General features: G+C 43.2%; 1 protein-coding gene and 1 long non-coding RNA gene across 2 annotated transcripts in view; one reads left to right on the top strand and one right to left on the bottom strand.

Annotated features, from left to right (window-relative positions):
* Positions 1 to 15,433, bottom strand: part of Lamb1 (laminin subunit beta 1) — a 68,996-nt gene extending 53,563 nt beyond the window's left edge. The window contains exons 1-7 of the mRNA XM_020169259.2: positions 15,236 to 15,433; positions 14,982 to 15,103; positions 13,727 to 13,902; positions 11,089 to 11,224; positions 7,439 to 7,512; positions 1,082 to 1,270; positions 933 to 996 (exon numbers count right to left, since the gene is read on the bottom strand). Of these exons, the coding sequence (XP_020024848.2) occupies positions 933 to 996; positions 1,082 to 1,270; positions 7,439 to 7,512; positions 11,089 to 11,224; positions 13,727 to 13,902; positions 14,982 to 15,045 (703 nt within the window). The 5' untranslated portion in view covers positions 15,046 to 15,103; positions 15,236 to 15,433. The remainder of the gene's footprint in view (positions 1 to 932; positions 997 to 1,081; positions 1,271 to 7,438; positions 7,513 to 11,088; positions 11,225 to 13,726; positions 13,903 to 14,981; positions 15,104 to 15,235) is intronic.
* Positions 15,434 to 15,482: 49 nt separating this feature from the next.
* The window catches only part of LOC141420682 (uncharacterized), a 47,268-nt gene continuing 38,778 nt past the window's right edge, over positions 15,483 to 23,972 (top strand). Inside the window, exon 1 of the long non-coding RNA XR_012445211.1 lies at positions 15,483 to 15,865. This is a non-coding gene — a long non-coding RNA (uncharacterized lncRNA). The remainder of the gene's footprint in view (positions 15,866 to 23,972) is intronic.

A 23,972-nucleotide genomic window follows, 5' to 3' on the forward strand; every position in this document is an offset into this window, starting at 1 on the left:
CTTTGCATGAAATTTGCTTGCTCTCCACAGATTAGGATGAGGACATGGTGATGGTGATCCCACTTTAGAAAGAAGGGTGGTCTTAGAGTTAGGTTACCATATTTGGCAAATAAAAATAAAGAATGTTCTGTTAAATTTAAATTACAAATAAACTATCATTGCCTGTAATCCTAGCTATTTAGGAGGCAGAGATCAGGAGGATCACAGTTCAAAGCCAGTCTTGGCAAATAGTTCAGGATACCCTATCTTGAAAAAAGGGCTGGTGGAATGGCTCAAGGTGTAGGCCCTGAGTTCAAACCATAGTACTGCGAAACAAAACAAAAAAACAAGCAAACAAACAAAAAACAAATAAACTATCATTTTTTATTGTGTGTCCCAAAAGTCATATGGAACATAGTTATACTAATCACAGATATTGCATGGGACATACTTACACTTGTCACAACTATTATGTGATATAGTCACATTAAAAAGAATGTGCTGTTTATCTGTAACTTAAATTTGACTGGGTATCATCCTGCATTTTGTCTAGTCAACCTAATTGTGGCAATTGAACTACATTTCTCTGGAAATCTCTCTGGTGGATTTCATGCAACAGAAAGAAACTTCCTATTTTATTTGAGCAATTGTATTTTTGGGACACTTTCTTACAATAGCTTAACCTGTACTGAGCAACAAAGTAAATAAAGTAGTATGATCCACATGAGTGTTTGACTTATAACAAATTTGCTACTCTTTTTGAAACATGTTTTCCTACCAGTGAATATCAATTATTAGAGATTTCAAGAGCTTCTGGGAGGATATAGCAGAGGAAGGAAGAAAATGTGGGTGGATTTAGTACTGTGTTTAGATCCTGGGTAGTACTGCTCTGGGAAACACTTATTCCAGGAATGCTATTTCCCATCTAAGCTTTTATTTGAAAACAAGCTTACTCTGTATCCTTGGGCTGTAAGGATCTTCTATTTTGAAAGCAGGGTCTAAAGCACGAAATATCACCTAAAAATAAATATAAGAGTAATTGGCATTTTAGCAGTGATCAAAAAGTAGACTAGCAAGTAGAGTATAAAAGAAACAAACAAACCTCTCCTTCTGTTGAGGGTTCAATGTCAGAATATCGGGAGTCACAGATTATATCATCCACTTTCTTCATGGGGCCAGTTGCAATGCCCGGGAAGGAGCTCTCACAGTCGTAAGCAAAGTATCTATACACGCCCCAGGTCTTCCCAAAGTCAGACGACCGCTCTATCAGCATAGCAGCTGGACGGAATGTCTAAAAGCAGGGAGCGAAAATCTTGTTTGATGTGTTTATTGCAAATCTGTCTTTTTTAAAATTGCAGATGAAAATGTCACTTGCTGTGTACCACAAGCCCTGACTGCATATGGTCGGTATTTCAGACTGTGGCTGGGTTTCAAACACTTGAAGCTGCTCATGGAGCCTCCTCCTGCAAGGAAAGTGGTCTCTAAATTTTGCACTTTTCCCACCCTGGTAGATGAGTAAGCTGTTTCTCTTTAGAGTAAGCTGTTTCTCTTTAGAAGCTGATTACAAACAGGTCTTGATAGCACACAAATTTTGGCATACTTAGCCATCATCTCTATAAACAATTTAGTCTGAGAGCTCACATTTTTACTTCCTCATTTAATCACTCATTAGATGTACAACTGCCACTTGGTACCAGTCAGTGGCCTATGTACTGTTCATATGCTACACATAGTCCAATGAGATACAGATGTGGGCATAAAAAATTTACACTGCAATGTCAAACACCATAGTAGAAGCACATGGAGTGAGATTTAAGAAAATAAGAGGAAGAAGTTAACTCAAAAAGCTGGGGATTCCAGCAATTCCACTGTTAGGAATGTACTGAAAACAGAGACTCAGACAGATACTTATTTATGACTATACACAGCAGCACTGTTCATAATAGCCAAAAACTGGAAACAACCCTAGTGCCTATCAATGGCTAAATAAACAAAATGTGGTAAATATATACAATGGAATATTATGTAGTCACAAAAATGGAATTCTGATACTTGCTATAACGTAGGTAAACCTTAAAAACATGCCAACTGAAGTAAGTCATACAAAATTTCAAACATTATGTGACTCCATTTATATGAAAGATCTAGGATATGAGATAGAAAGTTGGTTACAGGGGGGGAGAGGAAGGTGCAATGGGAAGATATTGCTTAATGTCTACAGAGTTTATTTGGGGGTGATAAAAAGTTCTAGAAACTGATAGCAATAATGGTTGCGTAACACCGTGAATAGATCTAACACCACTGAGTTGTACACTTAAAAATGGTTAAAATGGAAAATTTTGTTATGCATATTTTACCACAAAAAATGCAGAAGAGGTTGTTGGTGGGGGTTGATAGAAAGGCATTTGGTGCATGCTTATGAGTTTGCCGTATCACTTTGCCATGAATGGGGAACACTGAAAGATTTAGGTGGACAGAAAGAAATGAACAAATTGTACTTCAGAAAAATAACACTTAAGGCAGAGTTACTGTACACACACACCCCACCCCAAGATACAGGGAACCGAAGGAAAAGAAAAAAGATGAAGGTTTTTAAATCAAGCAGTTACAACATGGACAGTGAGAAAGTGAAGGACTTGACTGTTCTGAAGACTCAGTGGCAGTAGAACTTGTTGAATTACACGTGGTGATGAACCAGATCTCAGTGGAAAGGGAGGGAGAGGAAGCACAAAGCACCCGAGCTTGGGTAGGTGGATAGGTGTGTTACCAGTGACACGGAAGAGGAGGGAAGGCGTTTGGTTTGGGGCCAGTCACGTTTGGGCTTTGGAAACAACGATCTGGCACTCAGCGTTGAGAACAGAGTTGGATTTGGAAGTCACTTTGCATACACACAGTATTTGAAACCTCCAAGTATACAGTGCCTTCAAAAAAACCCACAAAGGGCAAGGTGTGAAGAGCCAAGGCCGGAACTCCAGGAAAACATACCCAGAGGCCAAAGAAAAATCACAGTGCCAGGCACATCACGCTATTTCACAGCTCTCTAGCGTGGGCTGGTGTGTGCTCCTTATAGATTCCTATTTGCAACATCTAACGCCGTGCTTCAGAATGGGACTGTGTGGAGACAGGGCATCAGGGTGGGCTCTAATCCAAAGGTTGGTGTCTTTTAAAGAAGAGGAAATTAAGGTGCACATCACAGAGGGAAGACCATGTGAGGACATGAGGGAGAAGATAGCCATGGACAAGCAGAGGAGAGGGGCCTCAGGAAACTAACCCTGCCCACACCCCCATCTCAGATGGCTAGCCTCTGTAACAGGGAGTAAATAAACGTCTGTTATTTATGCCACCCATTCTGTGGCACTTTGTTACAGCTGCCCAATGGAACTCCACACCCTCAGGACACATTAGTCTTCTAGGTGAGGTAATCTAGAATCTTAGACATTAACTGACCCAAGATTATAGGCAGAGCTCAGATTCAAATCAGGCTGAACTAGACCAAAGCTATCTCTCCCGACAATGCACAATAGAGTGAAAAGTAGGTGTCAAGAGGGGAAGAGAAAAAGACAGAAGGTTCACAACCAAAACAGGATGAAGATTTAGGAGGTGTGATGAACAGGTCAACTGGAAATAAGAGATAAGCAGAAGGAACACTAAAAATAGGTGAAGAGGCAGGTGCTTGTGGTGATTACCATGGAGCAAGATCAAAGGAAAGTTCAGCCAACCTAGAAAACAGAACGTAAAAAAAGTTGGGCACTTCCTGAATTCAAGTCAGGAACCCTTGCAAGAGTCAGTGGTGAACACACGCCCAGACTTTTCTTTGTCTTCCTTAGTAATCCCAAGGGCCTTTTTCTGTGACAAAAGGAGTCAAAGGTAAGAAAGCGGAAGATCACATCTTGATAGATGCTTGGGTTACTTTTTCACTTATCCAAGAACAGAAAAAAATAATACTTTATTAAACAGAATATAAGACTTAGAATTTTAAAGTTGAGGGGGACCCCACTGACTAATGCTGAGTAGGCATGGCAGTCTCCCATGGAGCCAGGCTCCGGACTGATGAGACATGGGGAGGGCTAGGGAAGGACAGCCCTGGCCTATGTCTCTGTGCCAAAAGGGAACAGAGAGGAAAAGCATTGAAGCCAATCCTGACTGTTCTTCCTTGTCCTCCCTCTGGAGACTTCTAAGTCCCAAAGGGCCATTGACCAGTCATGTAATTTCCTGTGGAGTTAAGAAGTTGCTGGAAACCAACAACACACTTCACCTAAAGCACGGAAGCCTTCCCTGCTCTCTGCTCAGCCATCACCCTTCTCAGATCTCAGGTCATTGCACAGTTGTCTCCGAATGTATAATAAACAAAAGTCTGGAAATAGTTGGCTACACGCAAAAATCTACTGGGCATATGAAAAATCAGTTTTGCTAGCCTAAGAAAACTCCATCCACTTAGCAACCAACCATCAACATGGCCAGCTTAGGTGAGAATTAACAAGTTTCTCCATCTTCAGCCCCACTCCACCTTCCCTTTCTATTTTCACGACTGATAGTGAGTGGTATCACCATCTTCCCAGGTACTTAGCTTAGACTTCTAGGTGGTTTTTGACTCATCTCTTTTCCTCTACTGTTCTGCCTCTAATCTTTCTCCACTTCAGGGTCAACTTTTGACTTTAAAGCACCCAAATGAGCTGGGCTTGGTGGTGTACTCCTGTAATCCCAGCACTTGGGAGGCTGAAGCAGGAGGATAAGTTCAAGGCCAGCCCAGACTACAAAGTGAATTCCAGGTCAACATGGGCTGACTCTGTCTCAAAAAATCTAGATAAATAACAAGCGTCCAGGTGACCATCCTTAGGAAACAGGGGTTCCACCTCTTGGTGGTGATTCTCAAAGGCAGCAGTAGCAGGGGGTAGCACAGTGTGACAGCAAGTGGATGCAGATGACGTGAAAAGGCTTTCCAAGTACAGGTCAAGCATCCTTAATCTGGAAATTTAAAAAGCTCTAAAATCCAAAAGTCTTTGAGTGCCAACCTGATTCTTAAATTTTGGATTTTGGAGCATTTTGGATTTCAGGATTAGGGATGCTTAACTGATAAAGTTTCTGCAAAATATTCCCAAATCCAAAAAGCTCCAAAATCTGAGACATTTCTGGTCCTAAGCATTTTGTAGTACTTATAGGACACCTGGGTTGCAGGAAGAGGATCCCTCCAGCCTAAAAATCCCCAGCTGGCCTTGACATTAACACCAGCACCCCCATTAGTGCCCACCTCAGCAAGAGTCTCTCCACTGACCTCGTTTTTAGGTGGCACTGGGGCTTGAGCTCAGCCTCACGCTTGCTAGGTAGGCACTCTACCACTTGAGCTACTCTGGCTAGCCCTTTTTTGTGATAGGTTTTTTTTGAAATAGTGTCTCAAAAACTATTTGCCCAGACTAGCTTTGAAACTTGATCCTTCTGATCTCTGCCTACTGAGTAGCTAGGATTACAGATGTAAGCTACAGTGCCTGGTTGCCCTTTCCACTCACTGTTCCAAACCCTACTATAACCAGCTCTTGTTCCTTGTCAGTGGCTCCCTATTTCCTTTGAAGTTCTCACTTCTTGGCAAAGAGTCAAGGTCCTCCTGACTCTAACCTGCTTTTTCACTCTACTCTTCCCCTCACTATGCTAAGCTTGAGACAAATCAGCACAACACTTGCTGACTACATCCTGCTCGACTGCCCAACACAGTCGTTGGCTCTCAGACAGTTTTTTCTGTCAAGAGAGGCTTTTCTGCCATCTCCTCCATCTGGAATCCTGCTGTCCCTCCTAGCCCTGGTCCTCTCCAACGAAAGCTTTCTCCTTTCCCTCAGGCTAAAATTAGTGTCACAGCCCCCCTTCATGTTAAAGTGCAGCATTTGTAAAAGCAATCACATTCCCACCATATGCCAGGGCAGCAAGAGTACCCTTGTCCCAGAGCACAGGGCTAGGCCACACAATGCCATGACAGAGGTGTCCTTTTCCCATTTTACCAATGAGGAAGCCAAGGCTCTGGGTACACATGCCAGGAAGGGGCAGGACAGAGATGCACACCCAAGTCTGCCCAACCCTGCAGATGCTGCTTTTCTTACTGGAGCTAAGACATGAGAGTTGTTTTCTCGCCTCAACTGAAGTCTGACAACTTGTACCCATAGCTCACATCTCGGTTCAGCCACGACCCCCTTCTCTCTGACCTGTTAACGTGTACGTGCATATTGTATGTGCAGAATTTCATCTTTGGCCAGTTATATTCCTTTGAATAAGTATTCAACTGCAGATATGTGCCCAAAGGACTCTGAATGTAAGTGAACTTGGAACTATCCATGTATTTGAATAGACGCCCTCTCCAAAAGAAGTGATAGGATGATTTAATACAAGGATGATTTTGAAAATTTTTAGGTGTCACATAATGGGAAGGCAACATCCTATATGGGGCTGAGTTTCCATTTAATCACGCAGTTGAGTGTGCAGTCGATGAAAAGGACAAGGTTGTGACAAGAAGTCCCTAATTTGAGTTTAGTGAAAGCCCTCCCCACCACTTTCAGTATCAGGTGTCAGAATAAACCTGACGCCCTAGCAGTCACAAGGGGTTACTTGGGGGTGAGCAAGGGGATGAGTGCAGGTCCAATGTCCCTCCTAGTCACATTCTGCCTTCCCCACAGCCACCCTTGCTCCTTGGCCTCACAGGCTGAAGTATCAGACATGAGTGAGACTTTTATGACTCTTTCTCCACATGGTAAACCTATCCCCGCCCCTTTTCCTAAACTGAGAGGGTGCAGTTAGGCCCCCAACTCCAACTGAAAACTACTTAAAACTGATTTTAATCTGGAAAGCAATAAGCAAATTATGGGTTTTATGTGTGCCAACACGTACTTTAAACCATGTGAAGTCTGTCATTTCCAGGCAGCTGCGTAAGAGGAAACAAAGGGACTTTGTGCAGAGACATTCCCCGATCCTGGAGTCATTTTACATCTCAAAAAGAAAAATGATGAGAAAAATCTACATTTAAGGCAGCACAAAGTTTCTTAAGGAACTGTAAAACTGTTCCCACACATTTTGCAAAACCTTGAAAACTAAAGATAAGACACTTCCTTTTCAGTTACCAAGCTCAGCATTAAAACATAAACACAGGGGATAAGAGATTTACTCTCCAGATGTTTTATTGTGGTTTGGGAGTGAGTCAATACTGCCTCTCTCCACAGGGAAATACAGAGATCTGTACTTAAAAGTTTATAGTTGAATTACCTTAGAATACAGACTCTCTCTACTTATTGCCACGAAGATAGAGCATTTGTTTAAGCTAGTGATTCATGCCCATGTTTTAAAAGCTGTTCAATTATCCCAAATTATGGCAACAAGAGTATTTAAGTTTCTAGTTAGGTCGACTCACACTAGTCATTCCCTCTGAACGGGAAAACTGCATGGTGCTCACGTGTCACTTGTGAGAAAGGTATGGATTTCTTACCTTGAACGTCATTATGAGATGAGTGAAATGGAATTCTGCTTCCAAATCCAGTTGGATAGTTACATTTTCCACACCTGTAGATTTTTTAAGAATAAATAAATAAATAAGGAAAGGGTGGGGTAAACAGGAACATCTGAATGGCTGAAACTATTTTTCTTAAATTATCTTTAAGCTCCTCGTAGAAATCCTCTTGCATTCTAAGCTGAAACCAAACATGTGAACATGGTTAATCCCTCGCACTTACTTAGGTGGCGAGGCACAACTCAGGACGAGCCTCACGTTTGCCACACAGCATTCTGGAGTTGGGCTTACTGAATCTGCTCACTGAACCAAGATGTCTGGCAGAATGCCTCTCCAAGCTGCCAAGACAGACATCTCTTGCTTAGAAGACAGAAATACTGTCCCAACCCTCTAAGCCAAGGGACTCTGGAAAAGGATGGGGCTTATTTCCTGTGCACAGTAAGGGGTCAGCTTGCAGTCTGGAGCACAGGGACACAAGCCTCCTCTAGTACCAACAGAGATATTCCCTTTTCCCTATGCGACAGTAAAAAAACCAACTCAGAGCTGACCAAATGTGCTAGCTGCACACCAACTTAGGAAAACCTATCTCTGACCAGCAACCTTTGGATGCATTTCCACAACTGAAAAACAATGCCAAAGAGACAAAGAACTAGTCAAATAAACAAACTGGCCCAGAACAAATACCAACATCTTCTCTTTCAGAGGGAGAGCCTGAATAAACAAATGAGCCTTTGCACCATGCCCTGAGGGTCAGTCATCCCGCTTGAACAGCTAAAAAGCCTACTGGAATTCCAGGGATGGGAAGCACCTCCCCCAATCCCTAGGGACCTCCAGACCTCCTGTCGGGTCAAGGAGACTTTTCCACCTTTCAGGGGCTTGGAGGAGTCTTTGGGGGTCCATCTTCTAAAGCAAAAGAATTTTGAAATGCAGGAAGACAGGAATGTGTCAGAATGAATCATGTCACAGGCTGGGGATATTTTCAGGAAATCAGTAGGACCTTTTGAAATAAACTCTCCTGCTGGAAACCTGCCAAGTTGACTGAGGGGGGAAAGTGGTCACTGGAACGGATGTGAGTTAGCTGGAACATTAAAGAAAAACACTATAATCATACTAACAAACCTTATCTAACTTATTAAAACGAACCATAGCACAAAACTACTCTGGACATTTTTGAGTGAAATGTTAGCTAAGCAACTATATCTTTGTTCTCTTCCAGGCTCTTAAAACCTACAATATTTGTTCAAAATTAAGATGACAGAATAATGGAAAGAACAAAGCAAGACTAGTGCCATTCCTGTCATATAAGAACATATATGGCAAAGAACGTGGGTGCCGAGAGCACATTCCATCTAGATTTACAGCTTGATAAAGTACTATGGTTTGTTTGGTTTTTTTCCTTGTCTTTTAATATGGAAAGAAAAATCCACGAAAAAGAGAAACAAGATGCTTCCATGACTGAGCATGGAGGTGCACACTGCAATCCCAGCACTCGGGAGGCCGAGGAAAGAGGATCACTACACAGCCCAGGCTACACAGTGAGGCCCAGGCTACACAGTGAGTTCCGGGCCAGCCTAGGCTGGCTATACACTGAGACCCTCTCTCAAAAATATAAAAAGAAAAAATAAAGACAAAAGATCATTCTACAGTGTATGTGATTTGTCAGATGTAGGAACAGATACTCATGGCAGTTTAAAGTACTGTAGATTCCAAGCTTGTCTCCGAGCCTGAGCACCCATGATTTGTGTGTAAGAACTTGTATGAATCACAGGGAAAATAAAGTCCCAATCACAGAGAGTCTTTAGCTGTGAATTGTTAGACAACAGAGAGACAGATTATAGCAACAATTGGTCTGACTTTCTGAAGGACAAGTTCTATCTAATCTAATCTAATCTGTGACAGAATGACAGAGAATTCAAACCCTTCTGTTTTAAAATCTTTCTGGCATTTGGACTCTCATTTCAAAAAAGCTGTAGAAATTGATTAACTCCTGATATAACTAAAAAAAAAAAAAAAGAACCTTCCTTCAAGAACTATACCAAATGAAAGCTATTTTACTTACTGTCCACTGACTAAAATGAGGGCTGTCTTGCTAATGTCCAGGCATCCTTATAATTGTCTCTCTGTTTCACTTAAGATTGTAGGCAGTCAGGAAATGCTCCTATTCCCTACTCATTAGAGACTTGATGCTACTTCAAAAGTCCTCTGTGATTCAGAGTTCTAGAATCATCTTTTACATTGACTATCAACTAGAATAACCCTGTGTAAAAATTATTAATTCCTTGAGAATGATTAATTCTCTATAAGAATTAATCTGAATGATGCATGCTTTCTGAGGACGCATCTCCCTCCATCAAGTATGTAACCAATGCATTCCCAAGGCTGACCAATGGACATCAACTCTCCTTAGAAACCAAGTCTTTGCTGGGCATCAGATGTGAGTCATGCCTGTAATCCTAGCTACTTGGGAGGCTGAGATTGAGAGGATTGAGGTTTGAGGCCAGCCAGGGCAAACAGTTCAGGAGACTGTTAAAATAACCAAAATAACCAGAGCGACATGGACTGGAGGTGTGGCTCACGTGGTAGGGTGCCTGCTTTGTAAGCACAAAGTCCTGAGTTCAAACCACAGTCCCATCAAAAAAAAAAAAATGTCTTCTGGAAAATCTTTGCAATTTACAGTCAATGATGCAGAAGACATTAAGGGAGTTCCTCTTCACTGAGTGATAAATGATTACAGGCACCTAAGACCTGTCTAGGTATAGGATATTTAATGAACGGATCTATTTGTTTTCAGTTTTTCTCTGGCCAGGCTGAGGTTCACTTCTTTTAGGGCTCTTTTCATAATTGCTTTTTAAAGGTCTAATGAAGCCAGATGTGGTGGTATACCTTAATCCTAGCACTCAGGAGGCTGAGGCAGGAGAATCTCAAGTTCTAGGCTAGCCTGGGCTACAAAGCAAGTTCAAGGTCAGTCTAGGTTATGTAGCAAGACCCTGTCTCAAAAAACAAATAAAACAACCTAATGATACATTGTTAATTAACAAACACACTAACTCATACCAATAGTAACATCACATTTGATTAATTTAACCCAAGGCCAAATGGCAAAAAAAAAAAGGGGGTTGGGTTCCCAAAATCACAGGGAACTGCTTAACTTGAGGTCATATCCACATTAACAGAGTGCAAAATTACATCATCGCGCTTATTTCACGGTACTATCATTACTGCTAGGAAATTTCCTGTAGCTGGGAGGAAGGTGGGGGAGGAGCTGTGGTTTTGCACTTTCCTTTGGGGTTGATAACAATGGAAGCTGCTGTGTGCTGTGGATGAAGGGCCAGAGGTATGCAGTGTCTTCCTACACCTTACCCTGACTGCCCCCACCAAGGACACACCCACTCTCCCAAAGGCCCTCCTAGGATCAGGACTAGCAGGAATGACTGCTTTCTTATAGGATACATACTTCAGGAAGGAAGATCAGATTTTACCAAGAAAAGTTAAGTGCTCCAGGCTACAAATCTGACTCAGACTACAATTACAGGACAGAGAAGCCAATCAGAATTACAAACACCCAGGAGCATGTAAATGGAGGTTACCAATCACACCCCACAGAACTTGTTCTCACACCAGCCACATACCATTTTCGGATTGCCACCAAATCTTAAGGCGGTTTGGAGCAAATGTAGTGACCACATTTTCAATGAGATGGCTGTCAGGATTGAGGGTCTCATGATAAGGATCTTGAGAATTGCATATGAAACATTTCTTGTCCTCCTAAAAACAAATTAGTTTCATGAGTCTGAGAAGCAATTTCATTTAAAAAAAAAAATCAAGCTCACAATACAAAAATCAAACCACCAGCTTTAAGAAAGGTGAATATGCGAAAATTACTTAAACGATTTGCATCACATCTTTCACTTTTAACTTAAGTCTAAAATTCTCCTGAAAATTACTTCATCTCTTCTTGCAAATTCAAGGTCAAGAGTAAAAGAGGGCATTGTCTTCATAAGCTACTAATTAAATCAAAATCAAATTTCTAGGCTTAAATGTTAATCTCAATAAATAAATAGCTAGCGAACCTTACCCTAAAATCAAATGCAGAAGAGGAATTAAGAGTTTTTGCTGACATAAAGCAAACTGGAAAAAAAAAAGAACAATTCACTTGGCCTGATTTCTAAAACCTAAATAAAGCAGAAACCAAGGATTAGGCATAAGTATTTAGAGGTGTTGGGAACCACAGGACAAGATTTCTGACTTTTTGTTTCGCCCAGGCAGCAGACCGGCAGTGGGAGGTGTAGAAGGGAGGGGACACAGGTTAACTTGCAAACATCAGAACCTCTGGAAAGGGAGTACTGGGTGTAACGCCATGTTGGGGCCAATTCAAAGAGCCCCCAAATGGACATGAACTAGAATGAAGAGGGACTTTGGCTTTAGAGTAGATTTGAATTTCTTTCATTTTCTTTCTCCCGAAAATGTGAGCTATAGCCCCCCAGGGTAATGGGGTCAAAAGTATTCTCTACTCTTTTTGCACTATATGGTGAATCATAAATAGCTGGCTTAATAGTTCCTTTTCCATATGGAGCTTTGCCTTGTACCTACATTTTCTGGACTGCAGATTATTCTTAAATCTAAAGATGATGGTAGGATTGAAATATAGACTATAGAGACCGATGCATATCTTAAAAATAGAATTTGATACAGGGTGATAAAGGGCCAAAACTGACACTGTGCTTTTTATATTTGTATTTAGTTATTTCCTTCTTCACCAAAGGACTTGGAGGGTGGCAAGATGTATTGAGGAAGAAAGAGAGAGAGACCAGAAGTCAGGGATACATGGGAATTAGGAACAAAAGCTTCCTGCTTCAGTTTTTATACCCACTGTTTAAGATAAGTGCATACCTACTCCCTTTCTTTAGACCTTGCTATCTGTGAAAAGCACTCCACAATTTCATAGCTAATCATATAAACCAGAAAGTCTGGCTCCACTTGCTTTTAAGACAAGTCCAGTTCTTACTCTGGTCAAAGCTGATTTCAGAATTTGGTGATTCATTTACAGGATGTCCTGGCCTCTGAAGTAAATGTTTGCATAACAGTTTAGGTAAAATTGAAATGCTAATATTAGAAATGGTAACATCAACTGCCTTCATTAACTTGTAGTCAAGGAAACTAGTACTGAAGAACAATTACCAGAACTCAAAAAAAAAAAAAAGTTTAATTATAGCCTCCCTTCTAATCAGGAGGAAGCAGTCTAGACATCTCTGTATAAACCTGGAAGCAAATGAGTGGAATCCACTTCACCACATTCCTTCATTTTAATTTATCAGGTCTCCAGAATGGGCTTTCTGCTTCCTAAGAGTGACTCCATGGTGAGGCATCTGCCGGGCAGGATACTGTCCTCCTGCCTGCAGGCAGTTACAAAGGTGGGTGGGCTGGTCAGGCTGGGAGCAGTTAGCTGGGAGCTTGTGCATGCTCTCACTAACACCTTTGGCTTTTGTTAGAGGTCAGAGATGCTGGACTTCATTTTTAAAAATCAAGGAGAAGGGCTGTGACTCTGCATAGTTTATACTTTGTGATTTCTCTTAAATTAGCTCTGACTGTACAAATATGACCTCTAAAATCTCAAATCCGGGTCCACTTTTAGAAGTATGTAACACCCTGAAATTTCATTTTGGTCTTCCACTATCAAGGTACCATAGCAACCAGAGCATTTGGAAAAAGGAAACATCTGATCACCATATTTAATGGAGGTGAATGAACAGCACCAAGCCAGGAGAGAAAAACAGTTCTGTAATTGGATCACCTTGCAAAGCGTCAGTGCTTGGAACATCCTTATACTCAAGTGAAAGATGCGGGAAAACCCAAGGCCACTGTTCAGTATATAAAGAAGAGGATAAACCATCTTTAGCACACTTCCAGAGAAGACAGATTTAACCACCACTATCCAGGACTTTCAGAGTTCCTGGGTTGGGAGCGGGTCACAGGACAGGGGGCAGGGCACAGGACAGAGACCAGGACTGTCTGCTGTCCTGTCTTTCCATGCTGATGGTGGTGGCTGGAGGCGGCAGGAAATATTTGGCGGAGGCAACTGTGCAAACTGACATGGGGGCTACAGAATGCACTACCAACCTAATCCCAGGAATCCCCGGCTGGCTGCGCTTCCTATTTGGATTGCTGCCAGGATGCGGAGTCCCCTGGGCCTGCCCCTTAGGTCTGGAGCAGGGTGTATGTGTGTGGTGGGCGGGAAGGCAGCGGGTTCACCAGGGTGTCAGTGCTCACCTGCAGGTGGCTGACAATACAGTAGGGCTCCGGCTTGTGCAGTCCACACGTCGAGGTCACTGAGAGTTTCCGAGCTCGGCCGATGAGAAGGTCGCCGGTGGCAGGGTAACAGCTGCCTTCCGCACAGCCATAGCTGAATTCAGGCTCCTCAGCGCTCACTTGCGTTTCGCACAGGACTACCGGAGAGGCAAACGACAAGGTTGTGGGGAGAGAGGAGGCAGGGTACAGGCCCAAGTGAAAGGAATAAGCATGAGGTGGAAGAGGATTCAGAAGAAAGCAGAATACTAGAAAAGACAGGCCAGGATGGCAGAGACGTGGAGAGGACTCGGAAACAAACCCAGACGCGTCATCAGGTTTGATCAGCAGCCAATTGAACGCCTCACTCCTGGGAAACCCACCCAACACTGGCTCACGTCCTCATCTGCCCCAGGGGAGCAGCCCCCACCGCAAAAGGTGGAGATGCCGGCCTGCCACTTCGACGTGCCTGGACCAAGAAGCAGGAAGAGATCACCCGAGCGTGTGAACCCGCGTGCACGTGGCGATGCGCACATCCTTGGTGTGTGTGCACGTGAAAATTTGTGAGTGGGAGAGCGAGATTATACACCCGTGCACGCGCCAGGGTCACCGGCGATTGGATAGGGGTGAGGCACTGGGGCTTGCGGTGGACTCCGCTTCCCCGAGGCGAAGGGGCGAATGGTCAGCCCCTGCAGCTCTGGAGTGGCTTCAACGCTTCGCCATTCCAGAAAAAGTACTCAGTCCATCTGTTCGTAGTGCCTCCGGGAGACAAACAGCAATGGTTAATTAAAACCACATGGTCTCATTCTGTTCCCAGGCTTAGCCTGCGCTCGGCCCAGGCACTTTCCTGGGATTTTCGGGGACCCTCCACAATAAGCAAACTCTGCCACCTTAGGGAGCCTAACTCCCGCAGCGGGGAAACGGCGTGGGTTGGCAGAGGGTGCAAAGACCCGGAGCTGCCGCCTCGGGAGCCCGCAGGAGCCGGAGCTCTGGGCGCAGAGCCCGGGGGATGCGGGTCCGCGGCGCTCCGCGTGCCACCACGTCTCCTCAGCCACCACGGAGACGAGAGCGGTAGCGATTCATTCCAGGAGCGTCATCGCCAACCAGTCCCTCTCCCGATCCCCCACACTCCCTTAAAAGCGGGGACACAAGACTTTTGGATTTTCTTACCCGAACCCCAAGTGCACGCGCGCGCGGACACACATACACACACACACACCAACCTCTTCCCCTGAATTACCTAAGAAACTGAAGGTGAACACCTGGAGCAGCCTCATGTCCAGTCCCTGCGACCGAGGGGACATGGCAAAGGAGGGAGAACTCGTCCGCCCAGCTGCCTGCCTTTTCTTCCCGTCTTCCTTTCTGGAGAGGTAGAGGAGGGGGAACAGGCAAATGTTCAGAGAGAGAAGAGGGGCCCTTCCATTTCCTGCCTCTCCCACGGAAGCGGGGGCTGGGCCGGGGAAGGGGAAAATCGCGCAGCCACTTTGTTCTCACCGTGAGCTCTGCCGCAGCTCCAGGCAGCCCTCGAGCCCAAAGAAGGGAATTAGAAAGTTTAGCCTTGGGAGGAACCGAGGGAGGCGCCTCTGCTCATGCGCACACGCCGAGCAGGGGCCGAGGGGGCGGGTGGCGGGAGGCCACCAGTTGGCTAGGAGGGGGGTGAGGGCCGGGTCCCACCCCCCAGGGGCGTCTCTTTTGTTTTAAGGCCTCGTCTGCCGTTGCTGCTGCTGGCTTTGGGTGCTTCCATTTCCCAGCGTGGGATGGTGGGTTCGCCTCTGGGTGCGCGTCCGGAGTCGGAGCGCGGAGCGGTGGGATGCGTTTGGGCTGGTCCCCGCGGTAGGTGTTGGATCGCCCAGCGAGGGGGGCTGGTCCGACCTACCGCGGACGCCGGCATTTACATTTGTAAGAAGTGAGTCACGAAAAGGTGCCCAAGGCTACAAACTCTCCACCTAACTCTGGGGAAAGGCGGGTTGGGTTAACCCCTGAAGAAAGTGTCGACCTGTCAGGTTTATTCTTCAGAACTGACATACATCCCCATCCCCGCTCCCCAGTACCAAAGAGTCAGAGTTTGGAATGGGCGCGACGTGCACAGTGTCTTCAAACCAAGGAGCGAATCTGCTATTCACTGTGAGTTCTTTGCGCACACGTTTATTCAGGACAGGCCTACAGTCCCTGCTCTCCAGGGGCTCATAACACTGAATTAACCATCAAACTTTCTTTTTAAAATCTGCTTCTTACCTGAATCCAAAAGACGGCTTTAGTTGAAGCAATTTCTTAACACTATCGTTAAGGATTCCTTTTCCCATCTCACTCTGGAGGGGTTGACACAACCAGAAAGCTGGAGGTCTTTCGTGAGACATCCTTCTCCGTAATTTCTACAAAACACATCGCGACAATCCTAGAAAGGAACCCCACAGTATACAAATGGAGAGGTGGGGAGAGGGCCCTAATGAAGGGTTTCTAACAGCACTGTGTGTGGCCTGGCTGGCCAAATGGGGGTAAATTGAAGCTAGCTCATTTGGGGGTTGGACGGGAGAAAGAGGTAGGGGACCAGACCCCACTAGGCTTTCTGAGAATTAACCCACTGCCTTTAGCAGTGGATGGAGTCAAAAGTTGGAGCTTTCTTTAGTCCTGCTCTGGACAAATGTGCATGCCGTGAGAGGAATAGAGTTTGTTAGACCAGTCAGGAGATTTGATTGTTTTCCAGTCATCTCAAGGAGAGGGGATTAAGTGGCTAATTGGTCAGTTTTTAACTTAGCTGCAATGAAATAGGGCACAGGGAAGTTTAATCATTAGACCATAGAGCAAGCTGCTCTATGAGTTTATAAACACGCACTAATCGGAGGGAGACATTAATTATTCACCAAATCAGCACTTGCTGGTGCAGCTGGGGGAGATTTTGCCTCTCTGAAGCTTGGGATCCTTGGTGCTGGCTGGGCTCTGAGAAAATGGTGCTGTTGTGAGGGTCTGATACTGCAATGAAGGGTCTGTAGGGATTAAAAGAACAATATTAAAAAGGCAAACTTCTTTTTTCTTGTTTAGCTTTTAATATCCTGGACCAAAGCTTCCTATTACACTCTTCATCCACACGAACTGCAAGCACTGTTCATTCTTTCCCTTTCCTGCTTGCCACCTGTCCCTGGCCAGTGTCTTCTTCCCTTACAAAGGACTAAGCCTGGCTGCTCTCCTGACCACCTCACTGTTGTGAGTACATTTAACATAACTGAAAATTAGAGGGTTTTAAAAACTTGCATGGGGATGTGTAGGGGGCAAAGCGTGTGTGCCACTTGCCTTCTGACCACTCCATCTATAAGTTCATCTACCTCCAATCCCTTCTTTACCTCTTTACTTCTCTCCTAGAAGTGTGCACTGTTCTCACACACAATACTCTCACACACAAACCTGCTCATTTCTCCCATCTGAAGTAAAAACAAAACAAGCCCTACCTTTGTTCTGTGCACCCTCCACTCTTCCCCTCCTAACATCACAGCCCAGCCTCTTACCAGGGCAGTCTGCACTTAGGTTCTCTGCTTCCTCCGGTCTCCTTCACCCACTACAGTGTGGCTCCCATCCCCACCATTATTCTTGGTCATTGCCCCATCCCTCTAGTTGCTGAAGGCAATGGACATTTTCTGTGGCCTTGTTTGATCTCTTTGTGGCATATTCTTTAGACAAGCACTCCCTCCGTCTTCACACTCCTTTCTTGGCTTCCAGATCACAGTTCCCCAAACTCCCCACTAGAGTTTGACTCCTTTTCCATTTCTCTTGTCTTTCTTCTATCTATTAAACTTTTTCCTCCTAAAAGTTCTATCTCTTTCTTCTCTCTTGACACATGCTTACCATGTGCCTTGTCCCCCATCCCTAACACCTGTATCTGTATCTTTAGCCTGTGCTTGGCTTGGAACTTACATCCATTTTCTGATAGACTATTGGATAGCTCTACTTTGATGACACCTGAAATTCATGCAAAACTGAACTCTCTCCACCCACTCCTCACAGAACAAAACGAGCTCTTCTGTTTTCCACTTCAGTTATTGGCATCACAATATACCCCTTAGCTCCAGAAAACAAACAAACAAACAAACTAAAAAACCCTAGGAACTGCCCTGGTGACATGAGTATCAGGACACAAATGTGGAGCCCTTTATTATTCATAAAGACAGTGACAGGCATTAAATCTAGCACCCACCTGAGTGTAACTGTACAAATGACACATCCATGAATCCAGCCCAGCCTCTTCTTTACCCACTCCCCCCAGTCTGCCACCAGGCCCTGCTGTTTCTACTTTCCTAGCAACTAGCTATTATAGCCCCATTGCTCCAACCTCACTATCCTGGCGTCCTTAGTTCCATCTCTCCTCACCTCTGGTCTGAATGCCTGCAGAAGTACCTGGCTGCTGTTCCTACCTTTGGACCCTCCTCTCTCCAGTCAGTAGCACACTAACATCCCCCTGAAGTTTCCAGAGGTTCAGCTTTGATCAAAAACCTTCAATGGTTTCCCGTTGTCTTTATACATATTTTATACCTTTACGACATTCTCACTATTACATGAGACCTTCTTGATATGCTCAACGTAGTGGTAGTGGGCTGCCATACATCTTTGTAGCCTCCACTTAAACACAGCTTTTTACATGAGCCTAACTGTCTTTCACTACCTTGTAAAAGCCTGATGTAGCATATATGACACAATGCTGTAACTATGTGTTTATGCCCTTATCTCTCCCAGGAGACAGTAAGACAAGGACAAATATTGTGCAACATTCATTTTTGCATTAACATTGGCTAGCATGCCAGGAGGCACATTATAGGTGCTCAATGTTTCTGAATCAAAATAAAGATTAGCTTTATGTTTACACATCTTACTCTAGTCTTAAATGTCCACTTTCTAACTACCTAGTATGAACTTCTTTCTAGACAAGGAGAAAAAGAATCATCACTTCCCATTTTAGGAATATTTCCAAACTTTACAAACAAATTCTTCTTGCTTGTTGTATTTTATATAACTTTCTTGAGTTTGGAAGATATTACAAGTTTAGGAGAAGTGAGTCTCTTGTTAGTAAGCCTGTCCAGGTCTTCACTCTAGCTGGTGACACCCCTGTCTTGTCCCTCACTTGAACTTAACCTGGCACTACCTGCTTCCCCATGGGGTGGTCTTTACTGGAGAGTTCTGCATTTTGAATAGCAGATGGGATTGCAAATTATTGGTTGTTATGTCTGAAAGAATGCAGGACAGTTTTCTCCCTGAGGCATTTATTATTTTGTTTGGGAAAAAAAAGCAAGATACATTTTCAAGGTCACCTTCATTTTTAAAGTCTTAAAATGCTGTGTATGTGTGTCATTTTAAATTCGTTAGATTGTAGGCTTTGGTGTTTAGGTCCTAAACCTGGCTTTTTACATAACGTTGCTATTGTGTAAAGTATTAGATTTTTGCTGTTTTTATCAGAAGTGTACTTTGTGAGATTCAGAAATCATCACACACACACACACACACACACACACACACACACACACACACTTCCTGCTTTCTTGACTTTCTAGTTAGAAAAAGACCACCTGACTTAGTTAATTTTAGGAATACTTCAAAATTTCACTCATGGACAAATTCTTGTATATTTCTTACAACTTCCTTGATTTCTGAAGCTGTTACAAGTTTAGTTCAAAGGACTAGCAGATTTCAGGACAAATGTCAGAGCACTTGTGTACATACACCTTTTATAAGATGTAGGACGCTAGCTTATAGTTTTGTATTAAATGTTCTTATCGCTAGGAACTCTTTGACAGCAAAGACTATTTTGTTAAACTTTGTATTCTTGCAGGGGCAGAGTTTCTAGACCACGATAGGCCTTCAATATTGCTGGGTGAATGAATAGATTACATGATCCTCTGTAAGGGATTGCACAGGAGTCACTATTGTTATCCTCTACAATATGGAAACCATCAGGGCCGGAATCAGGAAGGGGTGTCTGGCATTTTAGGTCTTAGATCACATAGTAGAAGCCGGTATTGGGCTGTGATAACACCTGCTCTCCTTTTATCTGGTAACACCCTTGGGTTTTTCCTTGAGTGACCAGTTCTCTCATATTTTCAGTCTAGCTATTTTGGGTGAGGCTGTTCTCTCCATGAGGTTAATCAGTGCATTTCCATCTTCTTTTCTCCAGTGATTGGTTCAAGGATAGGTTTGAAACTCAAATTTTACAGTTAGTATGATTATGGGAATGTTGTGTGAATTCCCAGCCTTTTTCCCCCTGGACTTGGGGGAGGCTTCTTGAGACTGAAGCCAACACAGAGGAAATCAGAAAGGTGGACCTTTTTGTTTGTTTGTTTTTCGTGGTACTGGGGTTTGAACTCGGGGCCTACACCTTGAGTCACTCCACCAGCCCTTTTTTGTGATGGATTTTTTCGAGATAGGATCTCACAAACTATTTGCCCGGGTTGGCTTCGAACAGCAATCCTCCTGATCTCTGCCTCCTGAGTAGCGAAGATGACAGACATGAGCCACCAGCACCCGGCTAGAAAGGTAGATCCTTAAGGACCACTTTGAAGACTCTTGACCCAGCTGTGCCTGTGGCCGGCATGCATTACCTTAGTCAGTAAACTTTTCATTGCATGAGAGAGTTATAAACTTTGGGGTTTTGTTGTTGTTTTGTGTGTGTGTGTGTGTGCACATAGTACTGGGGTTTGAACTCAGGGCTTTGTGCTTGCTAGGCAAGTGCAGTAGCGGTGATGTCATTCTGCAGTAGCTGGGATGACAATTGCAGAGCACAATGCCCAGCTCTTGGTTAAGATGGAGGTCTTGTGAACTTTTCTTCTGGCCATCCTGGACCATGAATCTCCTTCCCTCAGTAGCTGGGATGATAGGTGCGCACCACCGCACCCAGCTATTGGTTGTGATGGGGGTCTCTTGAATTTTTTTGCCAGGGCTGACCTTGAACCATGATCTCTGCTCCAAGTAGCTAGGATTTCAGAGGTGAGCCAGTGGCACCAGCACCTTTGTTATTTTTAGCCTGAAATTTGGGAAGCTTTATATATATTTTTTAACTACAACATAACATAGTTTGTACTGACTGATGTTGGCAGGTCATTATCAACACTGTCTTAAAAGTGGTTATTTATCTGTTCTTAAGTATTTCAAAAGAAATGTCAGAAATAAGAGTACCCAAATCTATACGTGAATGTTTTAAGATAGTCACTAAGTAGGTATAAGAAGGCCTCGTGCAAGCTCTGCAGGCTTTTTGCAAGACTGCATACCCATTGCATATCACTTCCCAAAAAAGTGGCAAGATCCAATGGGAGACAGGGTTCCCATTCTTCATTACTACCCTCTGTGCCAAGAATTCCAAGCTTCTTTTTTTTTTTTTTTTTTAAGTTCTACCTATATTTAGCAGGAATGCCATAGAAACTCTTTAAATGGGGCAAGTTTTTTCAGTTCACTATTTATTCTTTGTTTGTGGATTTGGGTACCTGGTTGCTAACCTGACTCTTTTAAGATGAATAACAGAAGCCTGAAGTGGTAGAATGCTTGCCTAGCAAGCACAGGGTCCTGAATTCAAACCCCAGTACCACCCAAAAAAAAAAAAAAATGTGTATCAGAGAGATTGATGTCTGAGTAAGGTAAGAGCTGTATGAAGGTTTTTTTTAAGGAAAATTTTAGCAGACTCATAGCAAAATTAACTTAAATGTTAAACACCTTAAGACTTGAATACTAGCCATCAACCCAAGCTTTATATTTTCTGGCATAGTCTATCTTCATTCATAAGTAATTCACCACCATGTTTACTGAAAAACACTCATGGCAGTTTGAATAGACAGCTAATCGTGATTGACACCAAGTTAAAAAAAAAAACCCAACTTTTCTCATTTAAAATGATTATTTGTAAGTGCATCTTTTAAAGCAATCCATTTAAAATTTTATTTTCATGATCATTTTGAAAATTTTGATTTCAACTAATGGTACTTCATCTCTTCAGTTTTGTAAGCATGCTGAAATTTAGTGAAAAAATAGAAGAGGAAAAAAAATCAATTTTTTTTTATCCAGAATTTCAAGTTTTTAAGTCTTTCTTTACTCTGCTTTTTAATTCTCTATTGAAAGGTCAGGTTTCTCAGTGATCTCCTGAAGTCCTCCCCATATCTTCCTACAAGTACCTAGTTCTGGGCCTGGTACAGTGAGTACTTAGGAAATGCTTAGTGAATGAATAGTGCTTCGTATTTAACTTCATTTTAAGCCTGTGTCTTTGTACTAGAGGCTCAAAGTGAGAGAGCAGCGAGAGAGTAGATTACACTATCACCTAGTTCTGGGTTGTTAATTATTACCTAGGGTGATCCAGGAAACTGAGTTTAATTAGTTAGTTGAGTGCTCTACTACTATTCATGGTTTGTATGGACAGCAGATCCCAGTTTCTAATCTAGTATTTGTACTGGGGAAAACAGGATCTTCACTCTGAGAGCATTTCAGAAGTGATGGAAATACTAGTAAAAGCTGTCTCCTCTCTCCCAACCATAACGCCCTTGGCCTTCTAGATGAATTAACTGAACAACCACAGTTCATCTGGAAGAAAAGACCTGCTTCTCTGGAAGAGAGCGTTTATTTTTTCACGGCTGCTGCGCTTGCTGTGCCAAGGCTGCTAATCAGATTTATGAAGGCCAGCCTACCCAGGGCCCACGGGCTGCTTTTTTATCACATCAAAAACCAGTCAGTACTGGGTCTCACGCCAGCATAGATGCTGTTTCAAATATTGAGCTTTTGCCAGCTAAAAATGTTGTGGGATGATTGTTCTCTTTGCCATGGCTAATGAAATACCTTTATTCTAGTGAAGGTCTTAGGACTAAATGATTCCTCAGTGGTCCTGTTTGGAGATCATGACACATGGGGCTGACAGTGTAGTCCCCTCTGCAGGGGATTTTTTTAATCCAGTGGGTAATTGTCATTACTGTTTGGCTAACATTTGACTTTGGTAACTCCACCTGCCTATCTCATTAGTGCAACATGGGTCTCATTCTTCAGCAAGTATTTCTTGAGCTCCTATTACATACCAAGCATGGCTATATATAGAAGTATATATTCTATATTTAAAGAACGTCAAGTTTATATTAAATGTATATGCTATTAGTAAAATAAACAAAATAAACAAACTTTAAACAAAAATTAAAGTTTAAGATGATGGCAAAATTATTTATTTTACAGCACTGGGAATCAATACCAGGGCCCCATGCAAATTAGGCAAGTGCTCTACCACAGAGCTATACCCTCAACCCCCAAAACATAAACTTCTGTAAGTAAAATAAAAACACAGATTTTTAGAAATACAAATAGTAATGAAGTTCTAGAAGGAATCATAATAACAGTAGATGCTTTTGGGAGAGATACAGGGATTGTGTTGAGGCAGGAGTTAAAAGAGATTCTTGCCTTGTAAGTTTTTTAAAGCAGGGAGAATGCATTTGTCTACCAGAAGTTTGTTTTGAAGTACAAATGTTATATTTTGAAGAAAGTGTGCTGAAAATGTTGACTAAGTCTGGGTTCTTTGAAATAGAAATTCATAGGTCTATGGAATGAAAATTTACCAGTCATTAGTGGATTTACTGAATGACATGACAAGTTTTTATGCTGGGACCATGGTAAGTCCCATCACCTCTGTGTGCCTCAGTTTCCTTATCTGTGAAACAATTACATAGTTTAGATGCCTTACCTAGTATGCAGGCTCTCTGAAATCTGGTCCCTATGTAATAATCTCTTTTGTTCTCTGCATTCTCAGTTTATCAGCCTCCCTTCCCTCCCAGCTTTAGCCTCTGTATACTCACCATTTGCAAATACAACTCATGTTTTTTGGCTGCATTTGGAAAGCCTTCTTCTCGCTAAACCAGGTTTTCCTTAGATCCACAGCCCAGCTCTAATGGCTGTTCACATGTGAAACTTTCTCAACCTCACTGTCTAGGCATAACACATGGACATATTGGAAAGAGACTTTCTAGATTGCTCTAGAACAGACATATCACAGAGCTAGGCACCTCACCTCTTGTTCTCACTACTGTGTCCCTGGCATTAGCACAATACAGAGTACACAATAAGTGTGCAATGACTCTTAGGTCATTAAGTGGGTAGTACAGTTTTCTTTTTTGGGGCAGTACTGGGAGTTGAACTCAGGGCCTCATACTTTCTAGGCAGGTGCTCTCCCAGTTGAGCCACTCCACCAACCCTTTTAGTTCTTGTTATTTTATAGATAGTGTCTTGCTTAATGCCC

The sequence above is a fragment of the Castor canadensis genome, chromosome 2 (genome assembly GCF_047511655.1).
Source record: "Castor canadensis chromosome 2, mCasCan1.hap1v2, whole genome shotgun sequence".
Taxonomy (NCBI): domain Eukaryota; kingdom Metazoa; phylum Chordata; class Mammalia; order Rodentia; family Castoridae; genus Castor; species Castor canadensis.